General features: G+C 25.9%; 3 protein-coding genes across 8 annotated transcripts in view; 2 read left to right on the forward strand and 1 right to left on the reverse strand.

Moving 5' to 3' along the window:
• Positions 1-14,204, reverse strand: part of LOC105832030 — a 40,476-nt gene that overhangs the window by 2,897 nt on the left and 23,375 nt on the right. For 3 of the 5 annotated variants that reach the window (XM_012672620.3, XM_012672619.3, XM_012672618.3), the window contains 4 exons: positions 12,173-12,339; positions 11,475-11,570; positions 10,741-10,919; positions 9,503-10,500 (listed from right to left, as the gene is read on the reverse strand). In XM_012672620.3, coding sequence (XP_012528074.2) covers positions 10,272-10,500; positions 10,741-10,919; positions 11,475-11,570; positions 12,173-12,339 — 671 coding nt within the window. In that variant the 3' untranslated portion in view covers positions 9,503-10,271. Of the gene's footprint in view, positions 1-8,696; positions 9,172-9,502; positions 10,501-10,740; positions 10,920-11,474; positions 11,571-12,172; positions 12,340-14,204 lie in introns of those variants that run through there. The other 2 variants (XM_036284150.1, XM_036284149.1) reach the window with 2 other exon arrangements.
• Positions 106-3,289, forward strand: LOC105832035 (odorant receptor 94a). The gene is made up of 5 exons (XM_012672626.3): positions 106-665; positions 1,033-1,368; positions 1,919-2,120; positions 2,914-3,069; positions 3,153-3,289. Exons 1-5 carry the CDS (start codon positions 304-306, stop codon positions 3,207-3,209), a joined length of 1,113 nt encoding a protein of 370 aa, XP_012528080.1. The 5' UTR covers positions 106-303; the 3' UTR covers positions 3,210-3,289.
• LOC105832034 (odorant receptor 46a) lies at positions 4,972-8,910 on the forward strand. Of its 2 annotated transcripts, XM_028192107.2 has the most exons (5): positions 4,972-5,400; positions 5,710-6,045; positions 8,012-8,213; positions 8,378-8,536; positions 8,620-8,910. In XM_028192107.2, exons 1-5 carry the CDS (start codon positions 5,039-5,041, stop codon positions 8,671-8,673), a joined length of 1,113 nt encoding a protein of 370 aa, XP_028047908.1. In that variant the 5' UTR covers positions 4,972-5,038; the 3' UTR covers positions 8,674-8,910. The 2 variants fall into 2 exon arrangements, with proteins under 2 accessions (XP_028047908.1, XP_036140047.1); XM_036284154.1 differs by having other exon boundaries at positions 8,378-8,910.

Consider the following 14,204-nt stretch of genomic DNA (forward strand, 5'->3'; position numbering starts at 1 on the left):
ATAATAAAATTCTTTAATTAATTAACAAATTTTTACAATTTTTCAGTTAGTAATATTAAATATTTAAATTACATTTTTATAAATAAAAAAATACTACGTAAATAAATTTTTTTAATTGCATAAAAGATATATATAGTTCAAAAATAGATTTTTGGAAAAGTACACTATCTTTTCTTTAAATTACTATAATCCTCATTAACACATTTTCTTCGTTCTTAAAAGAGAAGTATTTCAAATCACGATAAACAATAATGTAATGTTAATAGTATATTATATAAGCTAATTTGCATAAAAAAAGCTCAAATGCACTTGATGAAATTTACACTCATAATTTGCGCGCTTGCTGGATGTTGGCAGCCGCTTATGTGGACATCGCTGTTTAAACATATAATTTATAAGGCTTATGCAATGTTTTTAATCTCCTCATTATATATATTTCTGTTTTCTCAATTTGTACATGTCATATTAAACGTCGGCAGTTCTGATGAATTTACCGATGCCTTGTATATGATGTTGACAGTATTCGTAGCAGGTTACAAACAGATTTATTTGTGGGTAGATCACAAGAATATCATGGCAACAATAAATGTCCTTCTTGAGAAACCTTTTGCACCATATGAAGCACACGAACTAATGATTCAGGAAAAATTTGAAAAAAGGATACGGTAAGTGTCATTATTATATTGTGCAATTAAATGCATTAGTTACTCCTTGATAATAAATGTTTTAAGCTTAATAAAATGCTATAGTTTTTAAATATTTTATAATAATTATAAATACTTTGTTAACAATGTATCAATTATAACTTAATATAAATAGTAAATTATATTTTATCCTATTCAATATTTTCGAAACTTCTGCACTTTTTTTTATTTATTGTAAATTTTTTGTGGAACTGTGAATATTTTTATAAATATTTACAGTTCCATATTCATACAAAAAAGAAATTAAAAACTATTGTAAATAATAGTAAAAAATGTTAATAAAGATTTCTCGCAAAAAAAACTAGTAAATTTTATAATTATTTTTTAGGAACAATACGCGTAGATATTTAATCATCGTTATGATATCGATCATATCGATAATATCAATGTCTATCTCCATAGATTTTATGAGAAGAAACTTGACATATAAAGCATGGATACCATTTGACTACTCGTCTCCTGCTATCTATTTTGTTGTATACATTCACCAATTAATAGCTATGTCAACCTCTGGTATAGTAAATGTAGCTTGCGAGAGCTTACTTTGTGGATTCATGCTACACATTTGCTGCCAATTTGAAATTCTGGGGTATCGATTGACAAAACTCACGCATGACCAAAATAATATACGCAACTATGTTTGTCATCACAACCGCATTTTTGAGTTAGTCTATTTGAGTAGTTTTGTATTTAAGACAAAATTCTTAATTTTTTCTTCCAATTAATAAACAAAAACATTGCGCGCAAAAAATATATTTTAATTGTTACATATTTCCCTCCCAAAAGGAACAAAACAATAAACAAATATAAGTCCTGAACTCTAATTTTTCTATAACAGTTGTAAAAAAAAGTAAAATAGCAAGTTTTTGATTTATAAGAAATTTAAAAATTTTTTGCTTAGAAATAAAATAAATATATAAATACAACGAAAACAGCTTTTTATAATCTTTACTAAATTTTAAATTGAATTATGTAGCGTATATAATAAACAATAAAAATATAATAATGTAATATAGAGCGCTAATATCTTTATAAGAGCGTTGGGAACCAGCTTTGATGACTTTAATTTTGATATATATTATAAAATGTTATGTTTTCAATATGTAAATATATAATATACTATCTTGAAATAAGTAAAAACAAATAAATAAGTTTAATAATGCGTAAAAAACATGTAAAGATATAAATTAAGAATTTTTAATTTCTAATCGCAGATACGCATATACAGTGAATAATATGTTCGCGAAGATAATTGCTATCCAGTTTGCTGTGAGCATGTTAGTAGTGTGTTCGAATTTATATAAATTAGCTATGACGACCGATTACATGAATTTTATTCCACTGATGATGTATACGAGTGCTATATTAATGCAAATTTTCATTTTATGCTGGTTTGGAAATGAAGTTAAATTAAAAGTACATCTTATTTAAACATTTGATGTTATTTATATATTAAACATATTTTAAAATGGAATTAATTGCATATTGTTACATAAAAACTAAAAGAATGTATTACATATAGAGTAACTTCGGTATTTACTCCGCGCGTGAATTTACGTCGCAGAAGATAAAAAAGAAAGAGTGAAGGCAATTTGCAATCTCTCTGTTATATATTTTAATGTTATAGTATTGTACTGTAATTTCAATTTTTACTGTTAATATTATTGTTAAAATCAATTTAATTTAAATCTATTTGTCAATGTTGTGAGTAATGCGAACATGTGTATTGTGATCTAAAATGATTATTAAAGAATTCAAACAACTCAATGGTTATTTCATTATATAAAAGTGCAATATATAAGTACTAAGGATAGAATGTAAACTAGTAAAATAAATATATAACAAAATACAAGTGCTTAATACTTGTATTCTTTATTCAGCTTGATTTTTTCACTAGAAATAACCAAATCTCACTTCTTTTATGTGGCAAAAAATGCAAGAGTGGTAAAAAATTTATTTAAATATAAAAATCATTATTTGTTCTTACATTTTTTTATTATAGTAGTAGATGGTATAAAGTTTCTACTTTACTTATCTTAAATATATACTAGTGTAAGGGAGAGTAATATTTGAAAATTGAGAGAATACATTAAATTGATAAATTAACTTTTTGATAGATGCGGCGCATATACTGGAGTTACTCTAATCAAGAGAAATATAATATTTTTTTACCAATCATGTATAAAACATATGATATTTCTATTTGTAGAGTCTTCAATTGATGAATAACATTTTTGACATAGAATGGTCGGCGCTTAGTAGTAGCAACAAGAAACATCTCTTATTAATTATGAAGCGTACGATGATCCCCGTTGAATTTACTAGTGCGCACATAGTTTCGATGAATCTTGAATCATTCGTAGCTGTCAGTATCAATTAAGATAAATATCATTACTAAATATTACAATTATTTTAAATAACTTTTAATGTATCTCTAATTTTTTACAGTTGCTTAAGATGTCATATTCGATTTTCAATTTGTTACATCAAACAAATGAAAAATAGAATTAACTGATAAAAATTGTCGTTCACATTTACTTCATTTCAACATTTAAAAGAAATGTTAAAATGTAGAAATAAATATTAATATCTCTCATATCAACAAAATAATCTTCAAATTTGTAACATTTTTCTAAGAGTTTTTACTTAAGCATTTTAAAAACTTAGCATATAAAGTTTTATGTATTTTTATAGAGAATAAAAATATTAATTAAAGTGTTTCACAAGTACTTAAAAAATTTGTGTTAATACTGATTTTATAAATAAAATAATTATAAACATACATTTTAGTACATATGTGCGTATAATACATGTGGTATTTTTTATTCGGTATTTTTTTACATTATAAATGTATTTTATATTAAAACTATTATTTACTTTGAATTATTATATTAAATTCAAAATTCGATTTCACAATAATAAATAATATAACACGTGTATATAAATTATGTACACATGCAAATACATTAATAAAAAAAATTTTAATTCACTTTATATTATTTATCTGTGTATGTACGTGTACATGTAACAGATTTATATTCAAAAGTTAAATTTTTTTCTTACCTTATTTACATATGTTTGTGATACGAAAGACAGAAAAAAGTAAATGTATGAATCAATATGGAAATAACATGCTCCGATATATATCAAGCCACATGCGACAAGATAACAAAACGGAATGTATAAGTTACCGGCATTAAGATTTTATAGAAAGAAAATAATGCTTCATTATCTAACATTCAAAAACATACGTCTGATAAAATTGTGAACAATGCAACAGAATATAACTAATATAATATTTTGACATATAATGACAACAAAAAACTCATATTTTTAAAGTATTCTGCAAATAAATGATGACCAATAATTTATCGAGAATTCAAAGAACTTGCCATATGTCTGTCTACTTTCTGTCCTACTGTCATTATAAAAATAATAGTACATTATATAACTTTTTAATAGAGCATATATACTAAAACAATTTTGCATTTTATTTTGTAAAGATATTCTGAGAGAATGTCATTGTAAGTTCCGTATGGATATTAAAATAACAGAGGTAGATATAAAGAGTATGTAGCGAATAGTATCATTATCAGAAAGTTCTGATATATTCTGAAGATATTCAGTCTTCCTTCAAATCTTCATCATTTTCACTTGAGACGCGACAAGAGTTCAAACAATACTTTTAAAAATTTTATGAACAATTTAATTTAAAAGTGACAGTAGATTAGAAGTTAAATGTAGATCTAAGTAATGCAAAGAGATCAGAAGTGCTTTGTGAGTGCATTGTACAAGTATTATTTGCAAATAAAAAGCTTAACATCAAAAAATATAATCTCATAAAGTAATTTCGAAATTAATACTTTCAACTTATTCACATAATAAGTTATATCCGTAAATATAAATTTATTTCAACGTAATTTTAGTTAACTTTGAAAATTCAATAATACAATTTAATAATATATATTAAACATAATTATTTGATATTCAATATTTATAGTTATAAAGTTATATTGTATTCTACAAAGGAAAAAAATATTTATAAAATATCTTAATAAAACATTAAAATTGTAAAAAATATTTATAAAATAAATAAAATGTATTTCACGTTTTAATGGCAAACAGGATTTTATTAAACAAATTAAGAAGTAGAATTTTAATTTCTATAACACATCTTTTTATAATGTTTTTTCAGTAAATTTATTTTATTTTATTTCTAAAATATGATCTTTATTTTTAAACAAAATGTTTTTATAAAATGTTAAAAAAATAATATTAATAAATATTAATAATAATTGTGTATAGTATATACTCGCAAAATTAAAAAGGATTAAATGGGAGTGCTAAAATTTACGCTTCAAGTATGCACATTTGCTGGATGCTGGCAACCGAATTCATGGACATCGTTATTTAAACATTTAATATATAAAACATATGCAATGTTTCTTCTTTCTGCATTATTTATATTTTCGATATCTCAATTTATGAACATCATAATAAATGTCGAAAATTCTGATGAATTCACCGATTCTTTATATATGATGTTGACCGTATCCGTCGCAGGCTATAAACAATTTTATGTGTGGATAAAGCGTAAAAATGTTATGATGATAATCAATATTCTTAACAAAAAACCTTTTGCAGTACGTGAATCACACGAACTAATGATTCGACAAAAATTTGACAGAATAGCACAGTAAGTATCATTAATTTCACGCATAAATAAATTTTTTATTTTTTAAATATTTTAAAGTAATACTATAATACAACGTATATGTATTTTGCATAGCAATTTATACAAATAGATATGCAACATATAAATTTAATTTTCTTACTTAAGGAAATTAACTACTCTACTATATTTCTCTTTAGAATAAACGAGATGTTTTTTAAGTAAAAATATACTTAAAAGAAAATATTATAATTTAATAAAATAAAAATAAAGTTTAATAAACTGTATAATTAAAAAGAATTAATTAAAATAATTTTTTAAATTATTTTATAGGAATAACACGTTGCGATATTTAAGTCTTATTACGGTGACAGTCATAATAGTAGTTGTGACGTCTGTTTTTACAGTATTCACGAATAGAAATTTGACATATAAGGCATGGGTGCCGTTTAACTATTCGTATCCTGCTTTATACGTTCTTGTTTATACTCATCAATTGATAGGCATGGGAACCTCCGGTTTTGTAAACGTTGCTTGCGACAGCATAATTTGCGGTCTTTTATTACACATTTGCTGCCAGCTTGAAATTTTGGAGTATCGATTGACAAAAGTAGTACATGGTGAAGATATTTTGCGTGACTGTATTTGTCATCACAACCGTATCTTTGAGTTGGTTCCTTATGTAATTTTGTTACTTTAATAAAAATAAATTACGTAAGAAAACATGGGGACATTTGATCGTTTTCCTTTTAATTTGATAAAATAATTAAAATAAATCACCAAATGCCCCTTCTGGGAGATTCAAAGTTGAAGACTTGATAAATTTACGTCCCCTTATGTTCTAATTTGTACAATAAAAGATATAAAATAATCAAACTATATTAAAAATTTTTTATAAAATAAAACAAGTTACAAAATATAACTTTAAACATTAATCATAAATTATATTTATCTTGATAATACTTATCAGAGTCAAAAGGATTATACAATAAATAATTAAATAAATAGGTAACATTGCATACACATAATCAACTTGAATATTTTATTGTATAATTTTAATCTAATTTAAACATTTTTGTAAAATTTTTTTTAATTTTTAATTTCTTACAAACATAAATAAATAATGAAACTAATTACATTCATTAAGAAAATAACATTGTATGTATAATTTTACAATCTTAATAAAATTAAACTTTTAACAAAGATTTTAATTATCTTAAGAATATACAGGGTGTCCCAAAACATGCAGGTCAACACTCGTAAAAAGGTAGAAGGGATCGAGATGAACATAAAAGTCCAATATTGTCTTGGGTTAAGTCTTGGGTTAGGTCCACTAACAATCGAGGTATTAATTTTTCAAATTATGCGAATGAGAGCGCGCCGAGGGAAAAGCTCGAGCCATAACACAGAAGAAAAAATCTATCGTGAATGTAGATAAGCTTTCATTAATTTACTATTCACAATTACGATAGAAATTAATTAGATTATTTGCAGATTCCATACGTCAATATCTCGATTATTGGTGGACCTAACCCAAAACAATATTGGACTTTTATGTTCATCTCAATCCCTTCTACCTTTTTACGAGCGTTGATCCACATGTTTTTGGACACCCTGATCAAATATAATCAAAATAATTACAGAATAATTATGTGTATGTAATGATGTTTCCAAAATCAAATTAATAAAAATTAAGATCAAGTAGACCTTAATTTCTTATCACATTTTAGTCTTCCGTAAAGAATTCTTAAATTCGAAACAACTAATATTTTGTACGTTTAACTAATTAATTTAAAAATTGTAGGTGAAATAATTTTCTAAAGATAGTATAGCAGGCATATTATAACTTACAAGAAACACTTATAAGTAATACGCAAATCTAGAATTGATGAATAAAAAAGAAAAGAAATATGTGTGACAAGAAACAATTATTGATAAAATAGTGCAGAAAAAGGCAATAAGCAATAGGCAAAAAATAAGAAATATAAAGCAAAAAGCATATTGTAGCATAGCCTTTAAAAATAAAAGTAATTTGTTCAAAAATTACTTTTTTATAAAGTTACTATTTATCAAAATTTGGATTTATTTTGCTATAGACAAAAATTTAAGTTCTGCATTGCTGATCATGTGTTTTCTTTGAAAAAAATTCTTAAAAATAATCTTGAAAACAGCTTTCGGCAAACAACTCTCCCTTTGAAGAATAATCCTCGAAAGTAAAATACATCCACACAAATTCTATTGTTGTTGGTACTCAACCGTTAAAATAATATTTAAAGTTATCTGCCATTAAAAATAAATATCGTTAGCAACGTAAAAAAATACAATCCTTCTATTGTTAAAATAACAAATATACAGATCAAGTCTCCCAAAAGATCAAGTGTTTCCAGGTTTCCACAAAGTTTTTAGCAATTGTCCTTTAAGTAATTCAAAAGTGATTAAAATATATGTATAATAAGTTTCATCTTAATTTTTATTTACAAATTTTTTTCAATTTTAAACTAATTCTTTATTTACTAAAAATTTCAAGAAATATAAAAAATTATTTTATTGTTTAATTTTGTAACAAAAACCCAATTTACGTATAAATTTAAAAGTCAGTCACAGAATACTGAGCCTATCTTATTTTTCATCGTAGATATGCGTACATGGTGAATAATATGTTCACGAAAATAATTGGTATACAATTCTCTGCAAGCATGTTGGTGATATGCTCGAATTTATATCGAATAGCAATGGCGAAGGATTCTGTGATTTTTATTTCATTGGTGATGTATACAGGATGTATATTAGCGCAAATTTTTATCTATTGTTGGTTCGGAAACGAAGTCAGAGTAAAAGTATACTTTCTTACGATAAATTTTGTAATATAATAATGTTTTATATATACATATGCATGTATAAATGCGCGTCATTAAACATAAATAATAAAAATAATATGTTGTTAAAAGCACTGAGATAAATATTTCGATTTTATAATGCAATATTTCTTTTTATCTCGTAGAGTCTTCAATTTATGAATAATATTTATTATGATATAGAGTGGTCGGTACTTAGCAATAGCAACAAAAAAGGTCTCTTAATAATTATGAAGCGCGCAATGATTCCTATCGAATTCAGTAGCGCGTACATAATTACGATGAATCTCGACTCATTCGTAGCTGTTAGTATCAAACAATTAAGATCGATATTATTATTAAATATAATAATTAATAAAAATCAATCTTAATCTGCAATTTTTTACAGTTACTTAAGATGTCATACTCGGCTTTCAACTTGTTGCATCAAACGCAAGAATAATAATGTGATTAATAAAACACAAGTCATTATTTATATTTAATATGTTATAAAATATAACGTATAATCTATATTAGAACATAAGATCCGGGTTTCATTAGTATCAACTAGATAATTTTCACATAACTTGTATAATATTTATAAAAATTTTCATTGACATTAATTTCAGCATTTACAAAGCACCATGTTAATACTTAAAACTTTCTTTTACTAATACTAAAAATAAAATTCTTACGAGCATTTTATGATTTTTTTTTCAGTAATTCTTTGTATTCCTAACGTAATGTTACATTATTTACATTAGCATTAAAATTATTTAATTTTTATTTAAACAGTAAGTAATAAAATTCGATCTATTATCTGGTATCTTGAATAAACATTATGGATTAGGCCAAATGTTAAACACGAAAAAGTTACATATAAACAAAAACATTAAAAAATGTTTTGTAATAAATAATTATAGTATTTTTCTTACCTCATTTATCTTCGTTGAAAAACAAGCTGCAAATTACAAAGTATAGTTTTATAACATAATAATTATATGTTTCTTTTATTTGCATCTCATCTCGATGCATAATTATGTAAATATTATAAGATAATAGTATATAACCATCAATAAAAAATATATTATCATATATTCGAGTGTTTGGTTCATATTAAATATTCATAAAACTCTTTCATTAATCAATATAATTATTATAAATTCCTTGATATACATATAGCTAATATGTATGTTTATATATATATATATATATATATATATATATAAATGTATATTTTTTGTATTAAAAACAAAATTTAGAAAATATATGTGTCAAAATTTAATATCAAATTTACTTTTCATAACCACAAATTTATTTTTCGTCAGTTCACAACAATTCTCGATCATTTCATCAAATACATATAGCATGATGTACAAAAGATAAAGTTTTTTTTAATATTACATTATTTCAGTAATCCTTTGAGGTATTCTAGATTCACATTTATAAATCTTAATCTAAGTAAGTTAAAAGTCTTTATTTATTTCCGCAAACTTCTTTCACATTAAAAGACAACCGCACTAGCAGACACATGCACACATAAATACACACATTATGTTTAAACAAATACTGAGCCTCCACGTAATACAAAAGTGAGCGTTAATTAACGAGCCATAAAATATTGGTCCATTATGTAGTCCGTACATATATCATATTTTAATGATATAATCATTATAATATCTTTATTATAAAAAATTATATAACTATTAATAATAAGTATACTTGTACTTTTAATTCTTCTTTTTAAATAAAATTGTAATTGTCATACTAGGATAATTCCAGCTCGTCAATTAAAATTTTTCTGTTCATACTTTGCAAAAATTACATCTTTTTTGCTTGTATGTTAAAGTGTGTTTAATTCTTGAATTTATTATTTATCAGAATAATTTTACTTATTAACTGTTAAATTAATAGAAAATAAAATTTATATATAATGGTTCGTATTTTTTTACATATTTATAATTAATTGATCACAATGATACGGAAGTGATCATTATACAAAAGATATTGATAGATCACAAGAAAATGGAAGCGTTTTAATTATTATAACATATGCGAATGTCATCGTTCCTCTAGGTTCAATTTGTAGATTGGTCTACTGTTGAATTTATTATTCATGGAAATGGTATTGGTCCTGACCTTCGTGTACTTTGGTCTCTTGTATCGCGTGCTCCAATGGAGATAGCTATACCATCCCGCTACCAAAACGCCTAATCCATTGCAAGTACAAGAAAAGATGAGGAGGATCGTCAGAATGCTTTCTACTTCGGGGCAATTAAGGTCCATATACCTAAAATGTACAGAATATCACTTTTACATATATTGCACATCACGCGATGCATAACTACATTCATTACGTCTGTAACGCTGCGTAATACAGATTTGAAAAAAGTACAACTAAAATGCTTTTTTCAAAAGTTCCCTAAAAAATGTAATATACATATACACATTTAAACTTCTACAATTTTTTAGGTAAATTTTAAAACATATAGTGTAATTTTACCAATCCGTGCACAATTTTTTGGCATACCTGACTGCACCTTCGAGCGAATCAGACGGTTCGCCGCGTGGTCTGCATACGCACGTGGCATTTAATACTCGCGCCGGAGTGCATTCCAGTCCCATGAGACGTGACAAGTGTATCGCAGAGAATATGCATGCGCTCACACATGCGATGGTGGCTAGAACTGCCAAAAATACACTGACTACCTGTTCGTCGTAAAGAAAATGACAAAAATTATAAAGATTAAGAAATATTAAGAAATATTAAGAACAAAATTATACAATATTTTTATAGGTAAGTTTATATTAATTATTTTATTTATATCAATAGTAAGACAAAATATTCACACACACACACACACACACACACACACACACACACACACACACACACACACACACACACACACACACACACACACACACACACACACACACACACAAACACACACACAAACACACAAATAAATAAATAAATAAATAAAAAATATATAAATAAATAAAAATAAAATTTCAATTTCTTAATCAAATTTTCTAATCTAATATTCTTTTGTATTAAAATATTTTTAATTAATTGTCAATGCAGGAATATGTACTATTATAATACGATGTATGATATATTATATAAATAAAATACAAATATTGCATTACTTTAATAAAGCAAAAAATTATCGTTGAGGAGTTGAATAATAACCAGTATAGCCTTGAGAGTTTTTCTGAAAAATCTATAATTAATTACAATGAGTCAGAATTCTTACGAACCTTCGTGGCGGAAAGACAAAATCCAGAAGTCAAAGCCGGATATTCCTTTTTAAAACAGCATAGAAGGCAAATTCCGAAGCTTCCAGACATCAAGAGCTGAAGAGATTAAAATAAAAAATGATAAATAATTAAACGCAAAAAATATTGTAAAGAAATATAATAAAGTGATAATATGCATACTTACGCGTTAGAAATTATGTACATAATTTTAGTGGTTATTATAAATGATATTGTGAATAATATAAATAATAAAAAATATTGTTAGTATAATATTCTTATTAAAAAGATAATAGAATATTAATTTTTATTCCATACTTACCTTTAGTTAGTTAAGGGTTAAGCTTTATATAAGCATATGTTAATTTATATTAAAAATGTACGAAAAAATATCCAAAACTATTAAACTCTGATGCAGTCGCCAAAAACCATAAATAACCATCCACTCCATAAAATCACTTTGACTTAAAATTATTATGTACGAGTGTATCAAAAGCGATAATACCCACATCCTTCTTGTTTAAAAGCATGATTACATTATTTTAAAATACATATATAAATCTAATTACATATCCTGCCAGTGCGCCTATTCTAGCAAACTCAGCTTGTTAAATAAGCGAAGATTGTCATTCCGTATTATTCTTACATCATCATGGTAATAAAATACAAATCTAATCGTCGTATAAAATTATTGCACTTACAGGCATGCCGCTCCAATACGGATTGTCCGTGACCGGCAGGTGTCGTGCCCAAAGCAACAACCATAATGACAGGGAAATTACTGCGACGCCGATGATAGTCTGCAATGCCGCCAGGCATCGAGCTAATCGTCGATGGTAGATCAAAGGAGGTAAAATCTTCTCTGGGCCTAAAAATACAAACCTACTTTTTAACTCTCGTACTACGTACCGTATCGTTTTCGTAATACCGCGGATACGATTAGAATAATGATCGCTAATTTATTATAAATTTATTAAAAAATCGTTTCGTGGATGATTACATTTTAAATAATTTTTAATAGTCACCGTATTGTGTACTTAAATTTATTCATTCTAAAAATATGAGGTAATATCTAAAATAGTCATTTTCTAAAAAAAATAGATTAAATTAAATTAAATTAGATTAAGTTAGATAAAACTGAATTTAAACATAAAGGGAATAAACCGTCGTATCGCTGTCTTCTATCGTGATTCATATCCTTTCTTAGTCATCGTAGGATTATTCCGCGGAGGAAAAGTCGGTAATTTGGTAATATAATTCGCCACATTGCATTCGTTACAAATGTATGCTCACGTAGATCTCTTAGAGAGTCAAAATATACAGTCACCTATTAGGTTATTAGGTAATTAGACGTTGCGAAGACAGGCCATTTTTATCTTTCACTGTGACACACATTTCCTCACAGTGTAAACGTAAACGGCTGATTGTCGACCGATATCTCATGGTACCGAGAAACTTAAGTGTGCGAAAGAAAGGAGAATTCCTGACACAGGGTAGCCTCGCCGCCGTCCCTCCTTACAAGGTATCCCAACCGGTTGATGAACGATCGAACGTAGCGTCCTTGCCATATCGAATTGCCAGGAAACTCGCCTACTACCATCGTTTACGCAAGATTTGTGAGCGTTTCTCACCAGGATATCGAATAAAAACGGGATCGATTGCCTACCACATTATTTCGCAACGGTATATGAATGGCAATTCTTCGTCAAATTTCGTAGGAATAAACATTTTAAATTAGGCTATTGATTTAAGAAAAACTTCTCAAAAAGAGAAAAACAATTTTATTACAAACTATAATGCTACTAAATAAGCAAAATTTGTTTGCTATGTTTCTTGATATAAATTTTTTTTATTCTTAAAAGGAAAATTTATATATTATATATATATATATATATACACACACACACACACACAATAAAAAGATATATACATATAATATGTATGTTTTATTTTAGATAATTTAGAAAACTTATGTACAGCAATATAATCATTAAAAAAATGCTTTATAATTATAAAATAAATAATTTTTTTCTGAACATTTTCTGCAAAATGCTTAAGAATAATAATATAATTAAAAATAAGCAAAAAATACATGAATGTAAAAAATAGTTAAACGAGTTACTTTCAATTTTTTAATCGTTATACAACTATTAAATGAAATTACTCAAGATATTATTTTTTCTTTTCAAATCATAGAACTTGTAATATAAAAAATATCTAGGATTAACTAACTCAAAATTACAATCAAAACAGATTGAAGAATTAGTATTTATGAGTTTCATTAAACATTATAAATTCTCTATCATAATGAAAGCAGATTTCTCTTAAACTTTAAGACTTAAAGTATAACTCTGTTAATATTTACAGATCAAGCAAGAGAGACAGCGATTAACGTAATGTATTTACACCAATAGGAAAATGGATTATTAAACGATGGTATAAGGAAGAAGTGAGTACTTTGACCGCCTTGAAAAACCGCAAGAGTGAAGGGACGAATGCACCATGTTTGTTGAATGTGCTGCGTTGAAGAAGCACAGTATGCAAACTTGTACCTCGGTCAGACATAAACTGATTAACATTTTGCTCGAAACAAAATTGCAGCAATTCGGTAAAAATAAAAAAAGAAGAAAAAATGATTGATTCTGTCAAAAATTAAAAAAAATGTCGTTAACTTTGTTGTTAGGACTTTTCTTATTGTTATTATTCCGTTTAATAATTTATAACTAAATAAGA

Source organism: Monomorium pharaonis, chromosome 3, assembly GCF_013373865.1.
Source record: "Monomorium pharaonis isolate MP-MQ-018 chromosome 3, ASM1337386v2, whole genome shotgun sequence".
NCBI classification, from domain to species: Eukaryota; Metazoa; Arthropoda; class Insecta; order Hymenoptera; family Formicidae; genus Monomorium; species Monomorium pharaonis.

Bases quoted from the DNA above. Each gene is read 5' to 3' on its own strand.
- LOC105832035 (XM_012672626.3), top strand. From the start codon at position 304: ATGCACTTGATGAAATTTACACTCATAATTTGCGCGCTTGCTGGATGT. The intron at 2,121-2,913 runs GTACATCTTATT...TTCTATTTGTAG, and splicing joins GAAATGAAGTTAAATTAAAA to AGTCTTCAATTGATGAATAA. The intron at 3,070-3,152 runs GTCAGTATCAAT...AATTTTTTACAG, and splicing joins ATCTTGAATCATTCGTAGCT to TTGCTTAAGATGTCATATTC.
- LOC105832034 (XM_036284154.1), top strand. From the start codon at position 5,039: ATGGGAGTGCTAAAATTTACGCTTCAAGTATGCACATTTGCTGGATGC. The intron at 5,401-5,709 runs GTAAGTATCATT...ATTATTTTATAG, and splicing joins AAATTTGACAGAATAGCACA to GAATAACACGTTGCGATATT. The intron at 6,046-8,011 runs GTTGGTTCCTTA...TTTTCATCGTAG, and splicing joins CATCACAACCGTATCTTTGA to ATATGCGTACATGGTGAATA.